General features: G+C 37.1%; 1 protein-coding gene across 1 annotated transcript in view; it reads left to right on the top strand.

Annotated features, from left to right (window-relative positions):
- The window catches only part of LOC133519796 (elongation of very long chain fatty acids protein 6), a 55,377-nt gene that overhangs the window by 7,516 nt on the left and 26,290 nt on the right, over nucleotides 1-21,571 (top strand). Inside the window, exon 2 of the mRNA XM_061853901.1 lies at nucleotides 9,268-9,405. Within this exon, the coding sequence (XP_061709885.1) occupies nucleotides 9,268-9,405 (138 nt within the window). The remainder of the gene's footprint in view (nucleotides 1-9,267; nucleotides 9,406-21,571) is intronic.

The following is a 21,571-nucleotide window of genomic DNA, read 5'->3' as shown; positions in this document are numbered from 1 at the left end:
CACCCCCACTTTACGTGTAGGGGAGGTACCCTAAAAAAAATTAAATTTTTAGATTTTATTGTACGACTTTGTCGGCTTTATTGATTTATATATCCATGCCAAATTTCAGCTTTCTAGCACTAACGACCACGGAAGCAAAGCCTCGGACAGACAGACAGACAGACAGACAGACAGACAGACGGACATGGCGAAACTATAAGGGTTCCGTTTTATGCCATTTGGCTACGGAACCCTAATAAAAAACTGGACAATCACGCGCCGCCGCGCTCCCATAAAAAAAACATAATTTGGCAACTATTTCATGAGGCGTTTATTTGGTTTGGACGTATATGTCCTTTGTACAACATTTTTGTCTACTGAGACACTTACCGATTTTCATTAATTATTTAGATTTTATGATATAATCAAGCTTTTCAATCTCGTACCTTACTTAGGCAACTCAGCAAGTTTCGTTGCCTAAACACGGTAATCGACTGAAAAGCTCACTATTATATCACAATTGTATAAAATACTATTTAGGGCCATAGTTGGGTTGGCTGGTCAGACTAAGTGTCGCGCAATCAAATAATGTGCTTATTTGGCAGTCTGGTAATTAGCATTACGGGTGTTTTCCGCTTTAGTAATTACAAGTGCTGATGAGTGGGCACTTTCGTTTCCTAGCTATTTAAGCCTAATGAGCGGGGAGCATACACCGCCACGGAGCGACTATGTTTGTTTACGTAACGCGTATCAATGGACGTTACGTTCACCGAGACATTATACTTACCCGAAACGTGCCAAAAGGATTCTAAAGCCTACACCGTCTCCGTTCGTCGGATCTTTAAAGGGCGCTATCGATAAGAAAAGTACGGTCAGGAGTAAAAATGCATATATCTTACATAACTCTCATAGCTCTTATGTCGGAGAATAAAGAACCATGGGACATATGTTTGAGTAAGTTGAATGCGCCCATATTTTACACTTGATTGCTGCGTCCACCATGTTGGAGTCAGAGGCACCGTCGATGACATAAGTTTTTATTAATTATGTCGGCATGTTTAAAAACATGACGTTGATTTTCGACCGGTTTAACACTTGCCGTGTCAAGTTCTTGTTTTAAAGGCTGGTTTAAAAAATATTTAAGGTATGATCTATTGTAGATTTTATGATGATTGATCTTATGATTGGATTTTAATCGGGGTCGGGAACTTAGTTAAATATTTATTATAATTTATTTCATCTTGCTAGTGAAATCAGTATATTTAATACCGATTTTAAATGGAAAAAATGCTGAATTTCCTGTTATTATGTGGTCATGAGTCATGACAATGCAATTTTATACTCTCAGTTGGTATGATTTTTTAGCAACACAAATTTTGAACATCATTGGACTCTTTTTCGCACTATCAGCAAGTTTTTATCGCTTTTTATATATGACATTTTTTTTTTCAACTCAACTCGATATAAATACGTCTAGTGCTTTGACACATCTTAATAGGAAATAGTAAAACGACATTCCAGCATATACCGAAAGAACTTGTCCTGTACTACTCTCTATAGCTATAATAAAACATGCGATGTGGCAAACCATGCATTCTCTGCAAAACATGTACATTGTACGTACATTGTAGAAATGTCTAGAAAATGCAATTGACCTTTGTTTGTCACGGTAGGTAACTTGAGAGTAAATTACCCACTGAGAATGATTGTTTTATACATATTCATATTATTCTGAACGAAGGGTAAAAATTGACTTTTGACCCATCATAATACCCGTAAACAATCCTACAATCACAATGCCAACTGACGTAGGTTTCGTGAACAGAATTTTAAATATGTAAATAAAAGAGCACTTTCTTTGTATATTATTTTATGTTCATGTATCTTTTAATTAAATGAATATTGCCTATATTTTAAATTAGGGAGGTACTGTATTTTATTCAAATGATGAATGCTTTTAGGTTTTAAAACACCTAATAAAATAAATTTTATACCAATATATTATTTACTAAAGCAAACTAAAGTACTTACATCCACTGACCAAAACGACCAGATTTGATTTACGAGGAAAGTACTTCATTCGGATACTATTGACTGCTTTACGGCGTTGCAAAAAATTATCTACTGTACTGATTTATTAAAAGTGTCGGGGTTCTTAGCTTAAAGCATGAAACTTGTACAAAAAAATAAGTCGTCTATTGTGTTTTCTCTCCCTTCCCACATATACCTTTGTGTCCCGAATTGCAGTTTTAATTTATAGGTACAGTCAGCATCAATAGTAGCGGATAGAACAACGCACCAAAAATGTTTGCTACACTAATTGTTTTACATATAGATAGAAGCATTTTTGTTTTGTAATGGTTGATACTTTTGACACGTAGTTTTATTTTTTACCTGCTATTATTCATGCTGACTGTACGTACCTACGTAATAATTGATATTATTCATAATTTATTCAGGTAAGGGTCTCCCCAAACTAGTCGACGCCGTTTCGGCAAATCGCGTACGGAAAAAGCTTTATGTCAACGCAATAAGAGCGAATAAGTCGTAAATCGGCTCGGCCCACGCGAAACGACGTCTTTCGACGGGAAAACGGCGTTTTGCCGTAAAGCTGTTCGCATTCGTACGACGCTGTTTGCAGCCTACCGCACACGTTCGCATTCATAAATCTCCTTATACCGCCGTACGGTGCCGGAAAGAGTTGAACGGCTCCGATCACGGCCGAGTACCTACGATAAGGACCGGTCAGAGCTGGCGGAAGCCGATTAGCGTCTTCGACGGCCGAACATAGCTGACGACGGCCGAACAGAGCCGATGACGGCCATAATAATCGTAAAACATTTTTGGATCGAGTCTCAAACGAGGATATCGTAAATTAAATTCACCTTCACTTAATCTATATTGCCACAAAGAATCAACCCACGGTCGCCTCCGCTTTTGCTGCTGTTCTAGCTCTTCCAACAAGTAGGCTACGATAAAAATGCTGGTAAGCCTTTTTTCCATGCCCGTCTACGTAAAATATCCATCATCTCAGGTTATTATATAATATGTAACAATTACGAAGGAAAATAATCTTACAGGTCTGTTCAATTTCAAACTCAGGTTGTTACTAACAACCAGTCTCCAAAAATGAGATTTACGATTGCCGATCACCCGCTGTCCTACATCTGTTCGTCGGACTCAACGGCTGTACGTGTGCTGTCTGACGTCTCGACGGCAGGACGGAGCACGGGAGAGCCGACCGTCGCTTTACAACTGTTGCGATAGCAAGTCGCAGGCGATCGGGCGTCTCTACGGCCGCAAGGAGGATGAGACTGCTAAACGCAGGTGTCCAACCGCGGAGACGGTCGATCGGCTAAATGCGAATAGTGTGGTGTAAAACACTCGGCGAAAGCCGACTCCGCGTCGACTGGTTTGGGGATACCCTAAGTGTATACCGATTATTTACCAAAGAGTTCATCTTAATCTTAACACAGATTACCTTCACGGCAGAGAGTAATTAATACATAATTGTATAAATAAGTTATCGGATATCCGAATCTCGATCATTTATTTAGCCGGCAGAAGTAGGTAAAAAGATTTCATGAAAGTTCTACGAGAGTGGTTTTTACCTTTTGTCCATATTTTTTATTTATTAAATATATCAGTAACAGTAGGGCCAAGTACAAATAACAGACTAACAGGCCAATCCGAACGTACACTGACATCAGAATTGGCATTTAGTTATCGTACATTTCGCTCGTAGGTACTCGTCCGTATGTACTCTTCCGTACTTGTATTGGAGCGAGCGTGACGCACGATAGCTAAATGTGTGTGCAGATATCATTATGATATCAGTGTACGTTCGAATTGGCCTGTAAGTCGCACTCTTTGGCAACAAAACTGCCCAAAAGCCAGTGTTCTTCTTCTTCCTCCTCGCCTCTTCCTGTTATACGGGGTCAGCTTTCCTTATTCTGAATTTCCAGGCAGTTCTGTTCTGAGCGTCTTCCTTACGTAAGTTAAGGCTTTCCATATCATTCTCAATAGTTTTCGTCCATGAGGTAAGCGGTCTTACTCGTCCTCTTTTTATAGTATTCATGGATAGGCATTTTCTGACGATGTGATTTTCCGGCCTTCGCATTATATGACCATACCACCTCAGTCGTGATTCAGATATTTTATCCGTGATGGGTGCTACTTTAAAGCTGCGTCTGATGTATATGTTACGTATCTTGTCCTTGAGTGTCACCCCCGCGGACCATCGAAGCATTCGCATTTCTGTGTGTAATAGCTTCTGTTCATATTGTTGTGGCCCAAAAGCCAGTGTTGTGTTTTGTGGCTGAAATTCGTGTGTGATTCGAGGGTGAACGGCCTACGCACGTAATGACAGCCTAATCCGCTCGGCTTCAGGTTAAAGGTCGTTGACTTCGGGCATGTAACTACGGAAATTAGACGGCACCACTTACTGAAATTAGAAACTTGTGTTTCATGAAAAGTTCAAGCAAGGAAAATCTAGATTGTATCGTCGGAAACGAACGTTCGGACCGTAAGAAACGTCATTGAAACACAAAATGTATTCCATTTTCACGCAGTTGTGTTAAAATTCGGTTTTCTTATTCATGTTACCCAACATGCGTCAATAATTCAATATCCTTTTCATTGACATTCAGAAAACCTTGAACTTTATTAACACGAAGTATTAGGTATTCAAATTCCATCATCCATTAATTGCACGCTGGCTCTAACATGTCACATGACAAAATATTCCTTTATATTTTGGGTAGCGTATCGTCTTTACGTTAAGGCATTTGCCTCACCACCGATGAGAAAACATAAATTCTTACGTCAAGATGCAGATTTCATGTAAAGAAAAGAGCAGATTTGAGCTGTTGAAAATTCTATACTTTTACATTGATATTTATATGGCGCATCACACAGACTTCTTCCTCCAGTTGACGAAACTTTTCCTCCAATAGACGAAAGAAGAAACTCCCTCATCGGTACTTGTTTCTCGCTAATCGTCCGCTGTGTGACAGGTGCCTTGAATCAACATATGGAAATAATTTTGTTCTATAGTTAAAATGTGTTTGTATTCTATAAATAAAGTACTTATGTTTAACAATAATGTTCGTCCTATTCATTTCGGAGAAAACGATTTGTGCTGTTCAACCAAAAAATATACCTCTACACCGTAGGCCCATATAACCCGACAGATTTTAAAGGTGGATTTTTAATTCGTTCTTGCATTTAAAAGAATGTCATACAAAAAATTCTGAAATCGGTCTTGTTTTAGACATTCTTGAGAGGAGTTTTGTGAAAATTTGTTTCTGTAATAACTCTGTGAAAAACGCCTTTTTGGCTGCGACGCTGCCGCTATGTGATTTGGTTTAGATATAATACGCACTGACAGACATTGAAGTTTTAAAGGAAACTCGCAAAAATTGTCCCTAAATAAAATATTTAAAAAAAAACACTTATTCGTTGAAATGTTTTTTTTTAGCCAAGATGTAAAAAGAAGTAACGTGCTGTGCGTATAACGGGAATGAAAAAGTTTTATTTTGTCGAAATTTCAGCCATCCCCACACTCCCCACAGCGACACCTGACTATTTAATCAAATGATTAGATAATGTCAATCCTTATTTCGTTTTTTGTAAGATAACTTCAAGATATAATTTTTTTATCGTTGCTAAATTTTATGTACGTAAACATAGACATTAATATACTTTTTATATTCTATTTATTCTACCTTTTATTTCTTTGGTTAACGACTTGCCATTGCTGATAAAGTTTACGATCTAAGGGTGCCACATTTACGGTGTTGATAAAATAGCATTTCTTTCTTACTAGACTCATAATAATTGTGTATACCAGAAAATGTAATGGAGGGAAAAAACATTAGTTTATGAATCATAGTACAAATTGGCACACAAGAAATAGTAATTACTCGTTATTGTGGGATTAATAAAAATACCCCAATTTAATCATTATAATTCATATTACGTATCACCTGACTAATAAAAGAGTATGCCGTTTAGTAACAATGTGTCAATCCACATTCAATCAATCAAGCTTTGGGTATTATGGGTCATCCCACATTAATTTTGCAATATTTAAGATGTAAACAAACTGTAATCTGGGTTCACTCATTATGGTTTACAGCAGCGGTATCATGGTCGTGTTTTTGTCACTTGTCATATCATACGTCACTTTCGCACTTACATATTTGTTAGAGCGTGACAGGTATGGTGACAAATGATAGACAACCGTCCATCTTAGCCTTGCTGGTTCCATATAACTAGCGATATGTTGATATCTAATCTCTTTTCAGGAAACGTTCAAAATGTAACTCCATCCTATTTATTTTATACGTGTAAGATATTAAATTTATTAATACAAGCCTTTGATCGCACCTTCGTCCGCGTAGAAGTGGTCAACGTGGAAGGTTCTTAGTCGACCACCTCTACAGCCTAGCGTCGACGTGAAGTGAAAATTTGCATCGGCTTTAACGATAAGCGGACGGCAAAAATTTGGGGGAATGCCTTAATGTTGATCCCGGGGTAAAAATATCATATCTAGGTAGATCTTCCTGTCTAGGAACCTATTTCTTGCATATGTTTTGTTGTACGACGCAAATAAACTTACGGAACGAGTACGATGATTCGAACATCTATACGATATTTTTGAGAGGAGATTAGGAGAACCAATCAAGCCATTTAAAATTTTGTATAGTAATATTTGATCACTAATTTCGTTATGCTTATAAAGAGGTTCTATTCTATATGTAGATATGTCAAATTACATCAAACCTGTTTAGCAGTTTTGCATATTTGTATTTATCACTAAAAGTTATTTCAATTTTTTTTATATATGACCTCTTTAGATCATTATCCTAATATTCCTGATAACGATTTAATATGAGATATTGTTGTTTATCTACATACCTACCGAAAAAAAAACATTAACATAAATAAAAAATCAAACATATACTACCAAAAATATCAGATAACTTCCAATGACGAAAAAACTACTTGTTTAACATACGAACTTGTGGCCCAGAATGACGCAAATCGCTTGAAGTTATTTGCCCGTCTACTGAGAATTCGTTGCGCGAGCGCACTAAATCTAATTAAAATTTGTAAATGTCATTGTTTATTATTTATAAATCGTATCTACTCGTTCTCATATTGGCGTTATTCTAATATATGCCTTATTGGGACCGTGCGAAGTGCATGGTGGGGGTAATAAAGCGATCCCAGCGCATAAGGTGGTAAAAATTTGAACTAATTGCGGATAGCGTCTTTAACATTTCGTACAATTATATGGCTCGAAATGAAACTTTGATTTACGATTACTCCTGAAATATTCATTTCAATTGTATGGTGCAAGGGACCAATGTAATCTGTATGAAATGCTTAATATAACTAACGTATTTGTTTTGATAATTGTTAATAATGTATCCATGTAAATAGCTTTGCAAATGCCACATATTACGTGATCTTTTTCTAGAAGTTACGAATATGTATAGTAAGTTATGCTTAAAAGATAGACATTTAACATCGCGGACATTTTTGTAGACCTATAAATGAGAAACAACCCCACCATACATTGTGTTGTTATAGCTCAAACGTATTAGGCAGCGTTTTCGATTAAAGCTCCTAGCCAGCGTGAGTTTTTCCGACAACATCGTTATATTTCAAACAATTTACACAAAACCTTAACAAGTTATATACTTAAGCCTTCCTCAAGAATCACTCTATTGATAGATGAAAGTCGTACGAAAATCCGTTCAGTAGTTTTTGAGTAGTTTTATAAGATGTAGTGAATTGACGTTTTCCCCTAGACTTGCGTACACTAGGTTGCGTGACAGTCGTGCACACTCCCAATTGTGTCTAATCTCTAAAGTAGGCGTAGGTTCTAGCTTTATACTCTTTAGTCTGTAAAATGAGTTAAGAGGCAACATGAGTGGTCATTTCTCCATACAAACGTACTTGACTGTTTTCTCCGTGGTTTTTGAAGCTAGAGCAATGATTTTTTCAACACAGATTATAATTATTAAAATCTGTGTCGGACTTGCTTTTTTGATATTTTTGTTTCTTAAGGCGCTAGTGCACTTCAAATATTCGCAAAAACGGCCTAATTTACTAGGCCGCATAGAGAAGCATGGTTTTATGGTATTCAAAACTGACATCAATTAGATTAAAAAGGAAAACAGTCCGACACAGATAATTTTATTACCGTTCAGATCTCAAAATTTCGTTACATTTGGTTAAGTTTTGGAGGAGGAAACAGTCGAGTACGAAACATCGTCTTTTGAGATTTTTAATTTTTTACGCAGGATTTTTTGCCTAACCTGGCGTTGTCGCCTTATCGCACCAGTTTTAGGAGCCGCTCCCTTTAGCGAGACAGATATATTCATTTTTTTTTTTCTATTTTATATTAATATAATCAGGTAAACGAAAAAAAACTCATAAATTTCTTAATTTGGAGAAAAAGCAGATCATTTTACACGGGGCTCGAAATTATTCAGATAATTATAGTCTGATACTTATCGCGATAATGATCTGATTAATATTGGATAATTATCCCATGTTTGGATGGTGCTATATTTTATTTTCTTTGAATTCTTGAAAGTAAAAAATATGATTGGGGCGTTTTTTGCTATGTACCTACAAAAATAAATACCTAATTTTGATTAGTTGTTTTATTAACCATTGAAATATAAGATAATCATCATGTAGCAATCTAATTATATTTCGTAAAATTTTAGGTTATTAACAAATCGATAATTATCAGGCATAAAAATCACGATAATTATCAAGATAACTATCATTGATAATTAATATAATTATCCTTTTGAACCCTGATTTTACATATGTGGGAATACAAAAAACAATTACTATTGTTATTTCGCTCATCAAGTCATCACCTGAGGCAAAAAATACCCAAGACCGCTTCACAGGCGGGATCAATCAAAATCGTACTTGCCTTCAGTCTTCTTGAAAATATTGATCAAATATATTCTACATATTATACAAATATACACCTAACACAACATTGCATCACAACAACACAACATCGCAACATCATTGCAACATTGCTGTCCTGTTGGACAACAACCTAGAACCGGAGGGGAAAGTGCTCACTTGTCCCAAAATAAGTAAGCCGTCCGGAAACACGTTATTAGTTTTGAGCTGCTGAAAACTTCCATATTTTCAAACTAGCGTACTACTACAACATTAACATAGCATATCTTCATTAATAGAGGATTTAACTGTCAGTGTTTATAATGATTATGTCTCTATTACCAGATTCGAGCTGACACGGACGCTGATCGTATGGAACAGCGCGCTCGCGGCGTTCAGCATCATGGGCGCGTGCCGGACCCTGCCGGAGTTCATCCATGTGCTACGGAACTACGGGATCTACCACTCCGTATGTGTTCCCAGGTAAGTGACGATGACGTCAGGAATCGCGTTCGCGAATGCCAAAAGTTTGTATATTCCAGCAATTATCTGGCCCGTGGTGAACCGATGTAAAAAACTGTTTTTATTTTGTGTTTGTGTATTTTTTTGTGTTGGTTTTTATCGATTTAATTGCGTAATATTCATATTATTACTTAGAAGCCAGTTTGATGTTAGTCTAGGTCGCTTTATATAAGATTGTCTCTTCTTGACAATCATTTAATTACCACTCAATCCATAGGCTTCAGTAATTCGCTCCACTCCACCCTAGGCTATTACAGCGCCCCTTTAAGGTTTTATCATGCTTCATCTATTTTATTACGTTTGGTCAGGATCAAAATGAACTTTGAAGTGTATACGATAAATTGATAAACGAAGGAAAGATCCTTCGATATCATGAAGACCTCTACTATGTATTGCAGTTTTTTTCTCTACTGCTGGACTTTAAAATAGTTTAGATTAATGTGCTGGCTATTGAGTTTTATCACAATCGGCTAGTGACTCATAGACAATGTCAAGTCTTTGATAATACGAGTAGTTGGCTTATCTATATATGTTATCGATCCTGGGTCCGCATTTTATATACGTATTATAACACGATCGTATTAGAATACGATATGACGTCATACAGATATGACGATCTTAATCCAACCGTCGTATTTTATTATACCTAATAACCTTTGCCGAACCTTCCCTAATGTGTTGCCAATTAAAATTGGAATGCCAAATTTGGTGTACTTATAACATTTCAATTTCCATCTTTTTATATACAGATTTCAAGGTTTGTAGTACGTTACAAAAATAACTTGTTTATTTTTGGTTTCCTAATATAGTTTCAAAATTAAAGTCGTACTCGGGTACATCGTCCGCTTGTTTGTTTAACCTTTGCACATATAGTGACGTAAGGTTTTTACAGCGCGCCTTTCGCAGGTTTCTAGAAATAACAAAATAAACAGATCGATAGTTCTTCTAACTCAGTTTCGTGTTCACACCTTCTCACGTATCTATCGGACACCATTCCTGAGGGTGAGGTGTATTGTAATCGCTTACCGAGCAAAGACGTTTAACTCGCAGGTGAAACAGTAAAAGCGCGCTCTTGGATTGCGTTGAACTGATGTCCAAGTCACAATTACATTAGAATCAGATCAAGATAAGTTGGCAGCGATTTTGTCAGCCCTTACAGTGCAAGTGTTATTTTAAACGTCAAACTTCTATGAAATTATTACGTTTACTTAACACTTGCACAGGCTGGGCTATCAATATTGCTACTAACTTATCTTGGCCGACCTTAGCTCCCAGATTTCTACTCACCTGCGCTAGCTAAGCATTGTGTATGGTCTATAGCCCTGGGAGTCACGTATTATGTATGTACGTACGTAGGTATTCCATACTCGTTTGTCTAATGTTATTCAGGCGGTGTAGTGCGAAAGTGTCGACCCAATTGTCTGGTGTAAAGTTTTTTTGTTACATTATATTTGATTAGTTGTCGCTTTCATTTTATGAGGATGTGTTATATTATGATCAGTTATCTTATCATGTAGTTTTATTTTGTAGACGCATAAAACGTGTTCTAAAACATACGTAGTCAGTATTGTTAAAAACTAGGAAGTATCTTTTCCGCTTGCCATGGACTTTGACAAGGAATGATTATTATATTTTTCGTCAGCTACATGTTTCTCAAATTGACTGAAAGTTGTTTTGTGCTTAAGTAGATTACTTGTACTGTACCTAAACATAGTAGCGTAGTGACATAAGAATGACGCACAAGCTTTTAACTTCGTGGCCCGATATTTGTTTTGTTGGTGAATTGTTTTTTCTTTACAGTTGGATAAAGTTTGGCTGGTTTGAGAGCTACTTATTCTTGGCGAGATAAATTCGGAATCACTAACCTTCCGTTAAGTTACGATAATCCTATATACTTTTTCGTAGCTTGGTGTCAGTGGAAGATATTTTAGGACATACGGTGAAATTCCTTCGGACGTGTATTTTTTTTGTAGTACAGACAGGGTGCCGCGTTCAGTTCAGTCTTCGTAGTCACGGATTGTTGGGCCATTTAGGGTTTACTTTACACTGGTAAATTCATACTGTTAGTATTGACAACCAAATTAGCTTGAACCCTAAGTCGATCAACAATTTAAGTCTGCGTACATTGATAACTATCAGAACAGGTTTCAGTCAAATCTGTTTAATGTGTTTTAAATGTTGCTCTCCTGATTATTATATCGTAAGAGCCTTTCAGCATATTCGAATTACATTGATATTATTTGAAATAATCAAGTTATAAGAGTAAGGTTTGCGCGATTACCAAAAACACAAAATCCATGATTTATCCAAAACCATTATGGTTACCCTTAACCATACTCCGTCCATGTCAAATCGGTAGCTTTGATGGTCCTCGGTCATTGTTTTTCATTTAATTCACTGCATATATTCAAGTTTAGTGGTAGGCGATGTTCACACGGCGTTAATTTTTCCCGTATACCGTATACGGGATTTTATCGAATACCGTAGTGACAATACAATTTGTATGGAAACTTACAAATTTGTTCACATGGCCAGACGGCTTTTCCGCATAAACGCCTTGTGAACCCAGCCGTAGAGTCAAAGATTTCTTGGAGAAGTGGGTTTTAAGAATTTTACATCTATCAAAAAACATTGTTACGTCACTTTCGTTTGACATATTGATGAAAGAGACGAGAATAGTAAATGTGTGAGTTGTCGGGGTAACAAATACAAGGATCCATTAAAATGCCCATGCATCCTTTTATGCCAGTCTCGCTGAATTTAACATTGTCGCAACAGTAAAATTAACTCATTAAATTCTGTAAAACTGTAACCTTGTACTCCGTTCACTAAAGGATGCACACTATACATGATGCGCTCAACTGATTTCAAATTCATGCTATATCTAGAATGTACCATTTGGCATTTTAAGCCAATGCCTAAAAATTAATTGGATGTGTCTACGTCATTGCATTACATTACAAGACCACATGTTCTGAATATTGCCCAACATCTTGCTCTTTAACATTGGTGTGTATGCCTTAAGAACGTATTTGCGCGTCTTCTAAACTTGACTATTTTGCAGTAGAATAAATATCCAAACATCAAAATGTGTTGATTGATAGATATTACTAAATTTTGGTGACTTAGTCAAACGTGAAGTGACGAACTGACGATGAAGGGTTTATAATAGAATCTTTAGCCTTACCCTCAGTCTCTGTCACTGACATATTCACTATACGCTGTACGTAACTTACTAATTTAGTAAGTTGCGCACACGCTAGTGAATATGTCATTTTTGACACTGTCAGTGACTCGTGGCAAAGAGAATTGATTTTAATAGGGACTATAGGGAGGTTAAGTCTAAGAAAAAAAAGTGCTCCTTATTTTGATATTCATATCAGATGGCGCTGTACTGCGCCGTATGTTTTGCGGTCGGTAATTTTGACAATCAGAGTTACCGCAAAATATATGGAGATGTACAGTGCCATTTCGTTTACCTATCAAATTCGAAGCACGAAATCGCTTTTACGCTTCTTAATCAATGTATCTTTGCTTGTGCTATTGAATTGATTCCATAGGATTTCAGCAATACATAAACAACGACATTATTGGCTAGTATAAAGAAACCATTGTTTCATCTGCCGTGAATGTGCCTAAATGAAAACTAAATGCTCTAAACATGAGAATAAATATTGGAAAAAAATAATGGAGTTGACTTGATTTTTATTTTGCCTCAATGTTGACATGGTTGGCATGCACTAATAGAATTTATGAAATGTCACGTTCATGTTAATTCATATTAGCATGTTGAAAAATGTTTAAATTGAACATTTTAATTTCTTGATAATACAATGAATATTCAATACGCTGAATATTCGTAGGCATTAAATAAGGTAGAAGTACTAGTGCTCGACGCTGCACTAGTTACCGACATGGGCACTTTATTTCATGGAAATATAGGTTAAATTTGAACAACGAAGGTTTTTCTGTATTCGAACTTAATCCTTGTCACTTTGACATAAGGTGCCCATGTCGAGTACTAGTGCAGCGTCGAGTACTAGTACTTCTACCTTAATTTAAGTATTGTCTGAAAAGTCCGTTTTACAACGATCATGTCAATTTGAATTTAACCCCCTGGATCACAGAGGCCTTTATAAGGACAAATTCTAATTTTTTTTTATTCTAAACTTAAACAAGAGCATCTTCCAAATTCAAATTCAAAACAAATGTATCTGGGATCCATGAAGTTATTTAGCAGTGCATCGCTCTCACAGAAGTGCCTACAATCCAATACGACTAATCGCGATATGCCATGAGCGCATGCGACAGTAGCCCCGCGGCATTGATTCACTTGCACCCTCATTCAGCTGGGTCATTCACGTGCTCCGTAACCTCCCTCCGCCCCCCGTGACGGGGAGGCGACCTGCAACTTAGCTTTTTGGTTGAAACTTGAAAATTCTCTTCATTCATTGATCATGTGACATGAATACATACGTTAATAGGGCACGTAAGAGCTAAGTTTACAATTATGGTTTCTATATTTATATTAAAATGTTTGTATCTAAACAATTACTAAATATTATAGCTCCACCGTTTTAATAATCGATAAAGAGCGGCATTTCATTTTATTTTTTTATTTAGTAAGTTATATAATATATTGGCATATACATGTATTAATGTATGAAAAATTACCCCCTTAAAAGTTCCACTTAACTCAAGACAAACACACAGGTGACAAATAAGGATAACTAATTTCAATGGTATTATAGATTTGACAGCTATTCTAACAATTTTTTTATAGGTATGTATTTAATATTTTAGGACACACGTAAGTAACATTAAGTATCACGGAACCCTTCGTGCGCAAATATAACAAGCGCTAAGCCGGTTTCTAATACGTATATTAGCTAAAAGGAATTAATTGGTGTGGCGAACCGGCGACTCGACCTCTCGAGGCCACGCCAGGCCGATGTCAGCCATAAACAAATGAAAATTATGCTTGCTCATAAACACATTAAAATGTCATTATCTACTTACATATTACATACTAACGCGTTAGAAACATGTCTTAACACTCAGGTAACTTTTTGATTACCGATGTGCCGTCGGAAAGTGCCCGAATCTAATGTTTTTTTTTTTCATTGAAGTCAGACCACGCTAAGTTTGCAACGATATTGATGGTCCAGATTGTGCGATTGCTATTTAAACGTCATAATTTCATAAATGTTACTCATTCTATTTATTTTAAGCTTTTAAACTTTATTGCATATAAAAAGTACAACAGGCGGACTTCATAGTCTAGGACCTAGACTCTAGGTATTCTCTACGTGTCATAGAGAAGGCGAAACAAAAATGCGACAAGGTGGGTGTAATGAAAAAAAATCGGATACTTCTCATATTATTGCATGGAGATCGAAATTTTTCGTCCCAAAACGAAATTTCCCTTTATTTCCGTTAAATTTCTATTTTTTTTAATTTTTCCGGATCTTGCTGTTTTTCAGAATTGATTATCTGAAATTGGAAATTGAAGAGAATTGGAAATTGGAAGAAAAAATATTTTCCCTTCCTATGTGTCGCATATACCGGTGGAGACAGCTTTCCTTACCTCGCCCCTTCACTTACACCTTCACTTTGTTCTCTTTCTTCCACGTGCTCCAATCTAAACCGGTCTTCTCACAAGCGGCAAGTTCGTCTTGTCTCTTTTGTTTAAGCCCACTGAGCTTAAATTCTATAGCACCTTAATAAGGAATACATGTTGTATTTAATACGGCTATCATACTGGTAATATGACTTCCGCAGAGGATCCGTTCCTTTTACATAACATTCGATTGGCTGTCAGCCAAATCAGCCACTGCTTAAATTCGCTCCATTTCATCCTTCTCGGGGATTTAGCGTAAAAGGATTGACGGATTACCTATTGCGTAAATAGACGTTTGGAAAGAGTAAATTGGGACAAAAAGACATTTCGTAGGAATATAATAACGGCTATAATTATCCAGGTTTTATTGTTTTAGTAGGTATTTCCCTCGTTATTTTTATTAGCTAATTATTAATTTTAAAAAAAACTGTGCCATAGCCAGGAAAGACATGCAATGCAATAAAAATTTTGAATGAAGTCAATGGGGGCATATGATACCTATCATGTTTTCAGGAATTTACATACTGTTCATGAATTAGCATGAATGTGCATGGAAAACTATAAAAGAAAATTGGTGACCCTTGAATTGTGAAAAGTTTTGATTTATTGTAGGGCTTGAAGACGCTCTAACCAGGCCTGTATTTTGTCATTCCTGATGGCCGGAATTAATCATATCCAATAATACCATACTTCTAGACGGCAGACTATGCTTTGTTTTATAATGTTGGAATTCGTTTGTTATTTCATCAACGGAAGTTGGATCCGGCTCAGTGGGCAAAAACCTGAAAAAAAGAAAATTCCATTTTAAGCTTTGGGCATTTTGCCAATGCTAGTTGCTGCTGTGCCAAAATGCTTGTAAAATCTAGATTCTACCAATAGACGGTTATCAAATATTTTCTGCTTCCACATTTGAAGTTTCTATCCAAATATGAAATACTGCTTTTATAAGACGTGGATCTCAAACGTCATCGTCTTAATGATTTCAAATCTAATTGCAATTATTTAACCAGGTTTTATTAATTCAAAATTTCTACGCTATTAAGACGATTCAGTTATTTAGATCTTATTTAATTAATAAGTAAGTAGTAAAGTTAGGACCCCAAAGTTACCACTTAGTAATCACTGGATTATATATTATTAGAATAACAAAGTACCCCATGATCATCTGTCACTTAACCATTAATTGTATTAAGTAGACCTCTCGCAAATTAACATTGACGTAGGTATTCATGAAACCAACAAGGTGCGGTTTCGAAGGGTACGCACAATAATATTTGTACTGTGATCGTGATGCCAATGTCGTTTACGTTATATATCTACGATTGAAGTTATTGGCTCCGACAGTTATTTTGATTCGCAAATGTTTAATGTGACTTTCTTTGTCAACTGTTTAACTGGATGCTAAGTACAGCAGATACAATTCATAAGACGGTCTTACCTAAAGCGACCTTCCTACTAAATCTAATTAGATATAGGACAGGGGTCCTGTAATATCTAATCGGACCCTCGTCTCGGAGGCCCTCGCTTCCGCTCGGACCGATAACTTGCCTCGGATAAAATGGATTACCTACTTTATTGCCTTGTAGTATAATCTACTATTATCAATGTCACCTGGCACTGATAGCGAATGCTAAAATGGCAGTTCGTTTGCCAATCTACTGCCAAATGTGTGAGCAACTGTTATTTTAGTACAAAACCAGACGGATTGGGTAGTAGTAGAGGTAGATCAGGCATTAGAACTGTCATTTTAGTATCTAGGATATGAAACAGAGTTTAAGGCGCTTCAGGTACTAAGTTGTCCCAAAAGTATCTAATTATACAAAACCTGCCAACTTTTATGTGACGCAAGTTTGTGGCTGCTTTATTACACTCGTCGCATATTATAAACTATAGGTTATTCATAGAAATAATACAAATAGGAGTTACCATTCAAAGATTGCGCAGATTCTGTGTCAATATTGTCAGTGTAAACAGCAAATAGCACATGTCCGTGTTTACCTCATTGCCAGTGGGCTGAGTAAAGTGCAAACAATCTTTCATATCCGAAGAGGAACCTTCAGTGCTTGTTTAGATAATGACCTCTGATGGCTTTGATACACTCACTAGACCGAGTATTCTCATTGCTAATACGAACACGGTGTAGTCGGGTTCTTGGCCTAACCATTCTAACCAATGTGACGTGGTCTTGAGATTCCTATTAAAAAGCTGAATTGGGGGCCTAGCTAATATGACAGTCGTTGATAGAAAGCCCTAATAATAATAATAAGCACCATAAATAATGTATGGAAATAGTCACGTGACTTTTCGTTTCATGTGTCATTCCGATACATTTTTTCTTTTCGTTTGCAGTTTATCGATGTATTACGATTGTCATGCTTTTGTTTTGTTTTGTTCGTGCTTTTATTTTGTTTTGTTCCAGCGATAAGCTGTATCAATCTGTAGCAATCTGAATGACATCCTGGATACATATGAATTAACAGCGACAGCGATAGGTGACGCATCATGTTGTCTCTCCCTAATAGCGCATATCGTAGATATCGCGTTCTCGCTTGTTACACAGTGTATTTGAAAGCGTGCGAGAACATTCCCCATAGTAAACGGAAAACGTTCTCGGTAACGGCAAAACTATAAGCGTGCCCGAACAATTAAGTGAAATACCACTGCTCTAAGGGTTTCCTTTCCTATCGTTAACCAACCGAAAAGTTTAGTCTCCGATTAAGTAACTCGAGGCGAAACTTATACTGGTTTTAGGCGATGCGTTTGACAACCTAAATGAGATGGGAACAACAGTCCCGCCCACATTGGAACTGACACCCAATTATCTGTACGCCAATTGTATTAATTTCTCTGTCTGTCGATAAAGGAAACAATTTCTGTCTGGTCTTATGTAATGCTAGTTATAACGCTTTTAGTATCAAAGGATATGATGTAATTTGTAATTTCATTGAGTATTATCATGTTTACTAATATAAAAAAGTGTACAAGGTGTATACTACAATGCGTCATTCAATTAACGCATGTGTATAGACAAATACAAAAAACACATGTGATAAAAAATCAATTTGACAATCTCACCGAGCAAGACTTGATCAAGGAGACTAAAGAAATCGGTCCGAAAGGGAGGACCGAACCAGAGGACTGTCTCACTTGCACTAGTTAGTATTATTGTCTAATGGTAATGACGTCATTGTTCCATTAATCAAAACGAAATGCGATCCTCTAGTTTGACTACTCTTTCAGTCACAATTTTTTTTACTTAGTCCGGAATCTATACCATGTAGGATACCTAATAAATAAATCTGGCTTGTGATCTCATCTCACACAACCCGGCTCGCCAGGCGGTATCGATTCGCGGTTCTGCAGGCGAAGTCGGATGCGGTCACGGTCAATGTCGGCTGCCAGATTTGGAGCACCGAAACATAAGAATGCCGTGACTGTTAATATAATGTTTTTCTCTTGCAGTTTCCATAGGAAAGATAATAATGTAAGAAGTGATGGTACGCTTTGTTGAATTAATGAAACTGTGTGTTTTTTTAGCGATGCATATACAATTACAATCACAAGCGAATGAGATCATGTATTTCTAAATTCAACATTCACACAAATCCAAACTTGAATAGCGACGATAGCTTTTCTCTATCACCAGCTTGGGATCCACTAGTCCATGTTATAAAGGAAAAAGCAAGATATAGAAGTCATAGTGTTGAATTGTGCGGACATTTATAGGTGTTTCTTGAAATAGTTGTAATGTATACCTAACTAGCTGTATGAGCCTATTTTGAATGTACACAGCCTTCAATTTATAATTTTGGTCATTATTTTTGTATGTGGGAATTAGTTTTGCACTTTTGCACCTTGTGAAAGGTGAATATTTTTCCTTAGTCTCCCGTTATGTAAGGTAAAACTAGTGGCTCTATATGCGGCAGACCTCGCGATATAAATGAAATAAGTTCAAAAACTAAAATCACAGCGAACTCACAATATCTTAAGCGCCATAGTATATGGAGGGCTGAGAGGTCAAACCCGATAAATTAAACGATTTTTTTATTCAAATTAGAACTCCACGTATGTCACATATATGTAGTTCCAATTTCAAAAACCCTTTTGCTCGAGTTATCGGGTTTGACCACCCGCCCCTCGAATATATAGTTGTCTCTTTTGTGTCAATTACCGCTATTTTAAACATTTTCAAACAAAGAACCGACACATATCTATGTAACTATCGAACCTGCTCTGTTTAAAAAAATCACGAGAATTGCGACCTGTAGAGGGAGGGGAGACATCCGGAGTCGGACATACGAAATATTTTTTGCCCTCGCTGGAACGGAGACCTTCGGTAACGCTCGGGCATATTAGTACAATAAAACATTGATCCTATTCAACTACAACCCGAGGCACCGACAGCGCGCGTAACATAATTTTCGAATATTCTTAACAGCACCGTTTTTATTGCTGTACTCTACATGCATTTTGATTTCACATCTTATCGGTTCATACCCGCAAACTCTATTCTCGGAACGAGATACCGGCACAGAGCTGCATGCCGGCACGTGTGGATCGCGTGCGGATTCATCGTTTTTGTGGTCGTCACGTCATCGTCACGCGTCATTATCGCAGACATGACACAACAATACTCTCGCGAGTATTGCATGGTATGTACAATATATAAGACAGTATGATTAAAGTGCTCAGATCAGGCTTGGCACCTGACCCTGACTCTACACCCCTACAATACATTGCTGCGATATCAGTAACCTACGCATTATCTCGGGAGTCAATTATGTTACATCAAATATACCATGTAGTTATGTTTGAGTCACGTGTCAAACGGTGTCAAGATTTGCATATAATGTCGTACATAGTATTGTAAAGTCTAATCGACCTTTTTAAAAACCATGTCATACATAATGTCTGAACGTCAGTCATCATCATTCGCTTGCCCTTATCCCATTCATTTGGGGTCGGCGCAGCATGTCTCTTCCTTCCATATCTTTCTGTCACCCGTCATCTCATCGTTCACTCGCGTTCGTTTCATGTCATCTCTCACACAATCCATCCACCGTTTCCTAGGTTTTCCTCTGCCGTTCCATCCCTCCACATTCATTCGTAATACCTTTCTCGTCACATGACTTTCATCCCTCCGCATCACATGCCCATACCACGCTAGGCGATTCGCTCTTACTTTTTCTATTATGGGTGCAACTTTCAGACTTCCTCTTATATACTCATTCCTTGTCCTATCCATTCTTGTAACAACACACTCATCTCATTCATTTCCGCTACATGCAATCTCTTTTCATCCGTCACTTTTAGGGCCCAATACTCTGATTCATACTTGACGACAGGTCTTATGATGTTTTTATAAATTTTACCCTTCAGTCGGAGGGGCATCCGGGCGTCACAAATTGTTCCCGTGACCTGTCGCCATTTCATCCATCCTGTGCTAATCCGGTTTTTCACGTCACGGTCAATATCGCCATCGCACTGCACGAGCGAACCGAGGTACTTGAAATCGGAGCAGACCGGCAATGTAACGCCATCAAGGTCTATGGCAGCGAAACCGGAGAGACCGCCGAAATATGTTCATATGTTCAGTTTTAGATCTGCTGATCTTCAGGCCAACATTCTCCAGTTTCCGCTGCCATTCCTCAAGTCTGCTCTGTACCTCGAGTCCGTCTTCACCCAAAAGCACAATGTCATCAGCGAAAAGCATACACCACAGGAAGAGGCACCCCTTCCTGTATATCCGACGACAGAGCGTCCATAATAAGTAGAAAGAGGTAAGGACTCAGAGCCGATCCCTGGTGCAAGCCTACCGTGACACTGAATCTGTCGGTGTACGTTATACATTGACCGAAGTAGCTCCACATACTTCCCAGGCACGCATTTCTCTTACAGAGCCCACCACAAAACCTCGTGTTATGTTTAAAAATATGTTTATAAAAATTGAAAGGTCCATTAGAACTCAAAAAAATATAAAATTACATCATACGTCAAACACTTGAATGACAAGCATAACAGCGATTTGCGTAAATAGGAACCTATTTATATACCTCAAGTTCTCTCCTTCAATTCAACAATAAGTGACGTGATGACAGCAATGATTTTGTTGTTATCTGTAGCACATAGGTTTGCCGTTTGTGCCTTGCGTTAGAGAAAAATATCCTTTTCAAATAATAGTGCCAGGTAAATAGATATTTAAATAACTACGATTAATATGTGTATGTTATTGAATATCCTTATAAAGACTACTAAATATATATATATATATAATGGACATAATCAATTCCAAAAGTACATTTTACCGAAATAAAATCTTTAGAATAAAAATCGCTTTTGGTTTTCGGACGAATCTACCGTTGATACGTTACAGTAGAATAATATAAGCGCATATTATTTTTCAAAATGTCCAAACTAACTTAACACAGCGTTAATCAAACTGTAAATTATTTGGGTAAATGACATTAAAAGTACGCAAACATACTCGTATTTCCATACGTGCGTAGT

The sequence above is a fragment of the Cydia pomonella genome, chromosome 7, assembly GCF_033807575.1.
Source record: "Cydia pomonella isolate Wapato2018A chromosome 7, ilCydPomo1, whole genome shotgun sequence".
Lineage (NCBI taxonomy): Eukaryota > Metazoa > Arthropoda > Insecta > Lepidoptera > Tortricidae > Cydia > Cydia pomonella.
The sequence above is the reverse complement of the archived record's forward strand: the minus strand, read 5'-3'. Positions and strand labels throughout refer to the sequence as shown.